General features: G+C 49.3%; 1 protein-coding gene across 1 annotated transcript in view; it reads right to left on the bottom strand.

Moving 5' to 3' along the window:
- Positions 1-7,328, bottom strand: part of FAM20A (FAM20A golgi associated secretory pathway pseudokinase) — a 68,228-nt gene continuing 60,900 nt past the window's right edge. Inside the window, exons 5-11 of the mRNA XM_055243898.2 lie at positions 6,513-6,605; positions 5,579-5,694; positions 4,867-5,047; positions 3,728-3,837; positions 2,767-2,848; positions 2,222-2,281; positions 1-622 (exon numbers count right to left, since the gene is read on the bottom strand). Coding sequence (XP_055099873.1) covers positions 358-622; positions 2,222-2,281; positions 2,767-2,848; positions 3,728-3,837; positions 4,867-5,047; positions 5,579-5,694; positions 6,513-6,605 — 907 coding nt within the window. The 3' untranslated portion in view covers positions 1-357. The remainder of the gene's footprint in view (positions 623-2,221; positions 2,282-2,766; positions 2,849-3,727; positions 3,838-4,866; positions 5,048-5,578; positions 5,695-6,512; positions 6,606-7,328) is intronic.

Here is a 7,328-nt window from a genome sequence, read left to right as displayed (position 1 = left end):
GGTATCCACTTGATGTCCTTTTATTTGACTTGTTGCCATTAGTACTCTCCTGGGATCAAGGCTGCCAAGACTGACCTATACCTAGATTTTCCAGTGCACTCAGGAGATTGTCTGTGGCCTTGATGAAGCCAGTGCTTTTTGGGAAAAACGGAGCAAGGCAATGCACGACAGAAGCAGTGCACCAAGGAGTAAAGATCAAGTTCCTTGGGCCCCACTTGCTGTTTGAGAAAATGTCCTACTTCCTTCCTAGCTGACTTGATCTCCAGCATTAACAGGTGGAGGTGAGGAAGCAGGGTCGGCACTCGAGTCGCTGCTCTGGCTCCAGGCGTATTTTCTGAAACTGGACTCTTCCAGCCCTTAGCTTGTCAAGTTAGCCTGGCCAGAGTCTGGGGCCGATTGTTCCACTGGGCCATCGACTATGACACTCTGCTGTCCATGGGCCACTATGCACCCCTCCACTGTCCTTAGGATGGTTTGGAGCCTTCGATCCAGGGCAAGGAGGTGGGGTTCAGTGAGGACAGGGCTGAGCCGGTCTTCTAGCAGTGATTCTCGCATCACATCGCTGAGTCTGTAGTCGGCTTGGGCCAGCAGCTGCAGGTGCAAAAGTGTTTTCTTTTTTATCCTGAAAAGATAAAGTTATAGGAACCAAATAAGCAAATGTAAAGAAAATAACTTGCCTGAACTTCCTTCCCCACACACAGCTGTTGTAGCTGATACTCTTGGCGCCTCTCCCTGTGTCTTCTCAGGCACATTTTAATGGAAACCAGGTAAAAAGGGAATAAATGAAAGGCAAATTCCAGTATCTTGCAGTCCTTTGCCCAATTGCGATTTGGTTAAGAGCCTGCGTAGCCATTTGTGCTCTAATAACGGTGATGCTGGGCTATATGCATTTTCTCTGACAACGCTAAGGGAATCAAAACCAAAGTGATACTTAGGATTTTTCAAGGAGATTTAAAGCTAATGGGAGAAGTTTCTAGTAGGTGAATTGACGAGCTATTTGCTATCTCAAAATCCCCCAGTACTGCCAGCCTTTAAGTTGTTCTTGCTAACTTTATTTCTGTCTGTCAGATTTTAAAATCACAGAGATAAAAATGTGGTAGGACCCATCTTTAGGATTTCAGTTTCTTTTTATGTGGGAATCTGACTTGGACTCTGATGTGTAAGCAGCTTAATTGACTTTTGTCATAAACAGGTACTGCTCATCCAGTCCTGCTCAGGAGGCACTGAAGGGAGGCCAGAGGGAAGCATGTTTAAATTAACCTAAGACGTAGATGAAGAATACTCATGCTCTGCTCCGAGCTTTCCAGCTGGAAACAAATGAGATGTTTTTGCTAGGTGTGAATATCATATTTATAATTAGCTCTGCATACTGCAGCTGAGCAGGTGGTCAATTTTACAAGCCTGGCTGAAACACTGGAGAAGTATGGAAGTCAGTTAGACATTCTCTAGAGAAATGGTGGCAAAGCAAGGGCCTTCGTGCCTTCTTCCAGTCTGCACAGGTTTACAGGACTTTAATCAGGGTTTTGCCTAGATGGTGATCAAGTAGTAATATTTATGAGCTGATATGAATGCCGGGCAAAGCAGAGGTCTGATTAGTAATATCAGAACCCAGCAGACTGCAAAAATAGGTGATCATCTGAGTGGGTCAACGAGTAAAGTTGGCAATTGAAAGGTTTAAAGGATTAAATCCTAATTCATCCTATGTAGAAGGATGAAAAAGACAAAATGTTGTGGGGGAAATTTTGATAGTTGTAGTACAGTCATGAATCGCTTAGTGATGGGAATATGTTCTGAGAAATGTATCCTTAAGCGAAGGTTTTGTCACGGTGTGAACATCATAGAGTGTACTCGCACAAACCTAGATGGTGTAGCCTCCTGCACTCTTAGGCTATATGATATTGCTTGTAGGCTACAAACCTTTACAACACAGTGGTGAATAGCTGTGTATATAAACATAGAAAAAACAGTAAAACTGTAAAATGCAGTAAAAATACCATATTATTAATATAATCTTATGAGACTACCGTCATATATGCAGTCTGTCATTGGCTGAGATGTCATGCAGTGCACAAATATGTAAGAAATAAGGTAATTCCTGTCATTCTACCCACTTACGTCCTAGACCAGTGAAAACTGATGAAACCCTTCAGACCTCGGCTGCAAGCAGCATGAAGGGTCACAACTGTTACTTGCCCGTATCATCTGCTGCAGGAAAACTTACATGCAGCACTGGGAGAGAGGCGAGAGGATGGAGATTTCATCATGGGAGTGTCGTCCGAACCTAGGAGGAGAAACAGGCTTTTATGGGTGGCCGGCAGCATCCTTCGCATTCCCCTGAGGCTTCCTCTCTCCTCTCAGCATTTTGTGAATCAGAGATTGGGGTAAAATGCCAGGGATCATGGCGCTGCCTCTCCAGCCCCTCTCCCCAGTCAGATCACAAAAGCCTCTGTACAGAGATATTAGAGCTAAGCAATCCTTCATTCATTCACTAGCTGGAGTGCCAGCCACTGAGGATGCACCTTGCTCTCGAAAACCTCACCCTATTTCACTAGAGGGCACACGACTGCTCTCAGGCTGGAGGAGGATCAAGTGGTACTTGCAAAGGTAAAGAGAAAGAAGGAAATGGAAGAAGCCGGGCTAGAAGGAGACAAGGCACGTGCTGGTGGAGGCCCTCATTTGCAGGGTGTCTGTTTCCCCCGAGCAGCTGGCTGCACAGAGCAGCAAATCTGGGAGAGGGGAATGTTGAACACACGTGGCGAAACTCACCCTCTGGCATTGTCAAGGTGAATAAGGAACCCATCATCCCCGAACTTGGTGAACATCTCATAATGGTGCCGGTCCATATTCCCTGTGAAGAAGGGGAGGACTCAGAGCCGGAACCAGCAGGCCAGGGGGACAGGTGTTCCTGACCTGAGTTCTCTCTAGGGAACGGAGGCCTGTCATCACTTGAGAGGCAGGGGTCTGAATGAAGCTGGGCCTCACGCTGTCATTTCCTCAGGGCCATCAGTCAAGCAGCCGCAGGAGGGAGAAGGAAGCAAAACGAGCAAACCCTAAATGGACTGGTTTCAAGTCTAAGGCATTCACCTCTGCCCCTGCCTCTACCCTAGCCTTTGGCCAGGGATTTGAATGTGCAGAAAGTCACCTTTGCACTTCGTGTATGTATTGACATTGGCTTTCCTCAGCCCAGAGGTCCTCACCTGAGCCTGGTTATAGTAAACAGACACAGCTAAACTTCCTGAAAGGCACAATGATGAGCCAGCTGTCTGACGTGCTTCAGACCTAAGCTCCTGTGTGATGGCCACCTTCATAAGTGTCTCGTCTCCCTAGAAGTCCCTGTGGGCCTGGAAGGTGGAATTACTACTCTTGTGTGTCCGTGGCCTCGCCCGAGGCCCTCCCTGCTACATATTTGTGTACTTTCTTCCCTTCTACCTGGTTTCCCCTCACTTGGTAAAGTGAACATATAACTTCCAATCTGATGCCCACTCAGGCCTGTGGCAGGGTGAGATGCCTGCCTTCTGAGTGACGACCCCTTCAGCTTCTTCCAGTTCTTTGAAGAGAGGGGAGCCTGTTACTTTCTGTCCTCTGGGACCTCCGCCACTTCTGAGGCTGTGGGAGGTGCAGAGTTAGTCCTCATGAACCAGATTGTAAGTTTGTGCTCAAGGTCACAGGGAACCCCCGCCACATAGCAGAGCCCACTTCTGCTGGGGGCCTGCGTGTGGGGACCTACCTATCAAGAAGTCGAAGATGGCCATGTCGATGACATTGAGGAGCCGCTGGCTGTTGTTGTACGGGTAGATCTGTTTCACTGTGTCACAGTAAAGGGGATTGACCTCCCACCTGAGGGGGAGAAGAAGTCCTGGGGCTGGAAAAGCCAAGATGGCAGGGTGTCGGGGGGTCTCCCCACACCTCCCCCTGCCCCCCAATCCCTGCCTCCCTGATCCTGCCTTGGGCCAGTGGCAGCTTCTAAAATTCAGAAAGGCCCTGGACAAGGACACATAAGGCTGCATATTTCATGTGGTGAGATGGTTCTGGGTCCTTTAACTCTGGTGGACACTAAACCCGTGGTTGGGATACTGTGTGCCAGAGGGGAGAGGTCGGGGCAGGCAGGAAAGGAGGGGGCAGTGACCCTCACCTGCTTCCTCGTCCCTCCACAGTCCCTCTCACCAAGCCTCTTGGACCCTGCACCACTCATAGCACCTCCATGGGCTGTTCCTGCCCTTTCTCTCTCACATATGGTTTTCTGCCCACAATGCTCCGATGCTCATTTTCATCTGAGGGCTCTTCTCAGCCTTCACAGAGTCCCTTAGGATCTGTCATGTCCTCCAGAAATTCTGCCTGGTTACTTCCCTTCCCACTGTGATCATGATGGCTTGATTGATGGATCAATTCACTCAGTCAGCTAGTGTGGAGTACCTGCTATGTGCCAGGGAGGGTGCTAGGTCCTGGGGATACAGCAGTGAGGTCCTTGGTCTCCCAGGGCTTGCTCAGGGGAACCAGGTGAACCTCCCATGGGATTCTCGTGTGCTCCCTGGTTATAGCAAGTGCTGTGCTGTGTTTTCATGATCTGGCTACATGTCTGTCCTCCCCACTAGACCAAGGAGCTTCTCAAGGAGAGAGTCTGAGTCTTCCATTTCTGTATCCCATAGCACCTAGTGTTGGGTACATGGAAGTTTCTTTAGAACTGAATAAATGAACTAAAGGGAGAGAACAGACCCAGGCCTGCTCATCCCAGGATCAATATGAAGTGGGGCAAAGGAGTATTGAAGCAGCTTTTCAGATTAAAAAGCCAAGCTAGCAACAAGTCCCTGGTACAGGGTCTGTGGCTACTGTCAAGGACTGAGCTGTGAGGCCTGGGGACCAACTCACTCCTCTTTTCCTGCCAGTGTGTAGGAGCGGATCCAGGGGTTGGGCACAGACAGCCTGGGGGCCAGGTTGAGGGATGGCAGGAAGGCAGAGAGGGAACCCTCCAGCAGGTGTGGGTTGCCACAGACAGCATACTCCGTCTTGCACATGTATGGACACTTGGCGAAGAAGCACACGTTGCTCGCTGGAGGATGGGGAGGAGAGAGGAGAAGGAGTAAGTGGAGGGCTCTGGAGGCATGACATCCTCCTGGCCTAGGAAATCCACTGGGAGGGAAGGGAAACCCTGAACTCACAGCTCGGGAAGAGGCAGAAGAAGAAGGAAACATTGACTTTTCCAGAAGTGAGGGTGTGAATGCTACTAAGCTGAACCTCCTGGGTACCTGCTTTCAAATGTCCCAACCTCACTGCATTCTATCCTTATGAGTAGGACACTCTTTATTACCCTGGGTGGATAACCTCTGGTTCCGGGGAGGCCAGCATTGCAGGGTCAATGCCCACACAGACTAGGTAGCATCTCAAACACAACCCTTCCCATCCAGTTCATCTTGTGTTATGGTCAGGCAGACCACGGTGGGAGTGTCTTACAACTTCATACGCCCATCCCAGTAATGGATAGTGCTAGCAGCAGGGTGTCAGGCCACTGATGAATGGAGGGGTGGGCACTCTGGCTTACCATCTACTCAGACCCGGAATATCACTCGGGCCAGTACTCTACCTGGAGAGACAAAGAAAACACTCTGCAGGATTTCATTCTTGGTGACCTCTAGGATTTCCTTGGTGACATTCACTAGCCTCCCCACTGTTGGCGGCACCCGTCGGAAGTCCAGAATCCTGCAAGAGAGGAAGCTCTGTTCCATCTGAACGATGATCAGGGAGTGAGGAGAAGGGGGTTTGTCCCCTGGCCAGTGCACATTAGGAATTGGCTGGTGTACCCAGAAGGGTGGCCAGTGAGGCGGGTCTCTGCAGTGTTGAGCTGGTAGTGCCCAGGTCAACACTGGGCCTTTAAACCTAGGTCTGAAGTAGTGGAGATGGAATTGAAAATGAATCCTTATTCCGTCAAGCCTCCTGGGCAAACCTTCCCACCATCCCAACTGTGTTCTTGGTCAGTGCTTCTCATATTTTAATGTTCCTGTGAGTCACCTGGCAATCTTGTTCAAATACAGGGTCTGATTGAGTGGCTCTAGGGTGGGGCTGAGATTCCTTATTTCTAAAAAGCTTCTTGGAAGTGCCCATGACGCTACAGACCACGCTTTGGGTAGCAACGACTGAGCAAATAGAGGGAGTGGAATGTTTCGGAATGTGCTTTCACCTAATATCGTAACAGTGAGACTCCTTGGATAAATAGGAGTGGGTGCATTCTCCTTGCTCTCAGATCAGGAAACTAGAGCAACTGCCCCAAGCAGCATGGCAGGAAGCGTGTTCTTTGTAAATTGTTCTTTTCATTACATTCATTAAAAGGCCTTGTGTTTTTCAATCTGGGGGATTGCATGGGACATTTTGGGTTCAAAGACACCATGATGAGGCACGAAGAAGATAAAAAGCCAGAAGGAAGAAATGCCAGGGAGTTCCCAGCTGAGGGTCTGTCTAGCCACCCCTCCCAGAGGATTGGTCCTTACAGGCAATGCCATCTCCATAGGGCCAGACCCTACCTGTCCAGATGGAAAGCTGCGATCTCAGCATTGTGTCTCTGAAAGTCAATGAAGTAGAAGAAGTCCACGGGCGTCTCCTCATCTCGCTGCTGTCTGGAAGGAAGGAATCACGCCCTGGACTCAGACTTCAGCTGGGAGCCTGAGAAGAGAGCTGATGAGCGTGACCAGCGAGAAAGGAAAACAGGCTTTTATGATGCTTTTCATGTACACACAGGCGATGGCACAGCAAGTCAGGAATGGCCTGTGGCTCCCTTGGCCAGGAGAAGACACGCAAAGTGGGAGGCGACAGGCTTCTTGCAAGACATTGTCCTGCAGACACCACCAATACCAAGTTTGCTACTTAAAAGCTTTGGTGACAGTGGCTGACTATTTTCAAAACCCAGCAGTTAAGAGGGAAGAAATAGACATTCTTTTGCAGGTGTAAACAGAAGAGAGAGGAATGGTTAGCAGAACCAGAGGTAGTACAGATCCAGATGTCCAAGGATGAAGAAAGGTGGGGTATGAGCCAGGAATTGGTGATGGAAAAGTGGCCCAGAAATGCAATTTAGTATGCTGGGGTTGAAGAACAGAAAACTTCTGGGTCTTGGGATGTTGGGGAAATACGTGGACCATCATCCCCACAGAGAAACACAGCTGGATCATGAGGGCTGGGGGCGGCTGGTGCAGATGATATTGATTTATATACATTAAATCTCTCATGAATTCCTGAAAAGCGCCAGGCTGCCTGAGAGTGGTGGGGCCTGCTGGGTGTGTACATTCACGAAAGTGCTTTTTAATCATTAAGAGCATCGTGGTGTGAGTCCTGGCCTCTAGGCT

This window comes from Symphalangus syndactylus, chromosome 14 (genome assembly GCF_028878055.3).
Source record: "Symphalangus syndactylus isolate Jambi chromosome 14, NHGRI_mSymSyn1-v2.1_pri, whole genome shotgun sequence".
Lineage (NCBI taxonomy): Eukaryota > Metazoa > Chordata > Mammalia > Primates > Hylobatidae > Symphalangus > Symphalangus syndactylus.
This window is presented reverse-complemented; position numbering and strand designations above follow the sequence as displayed.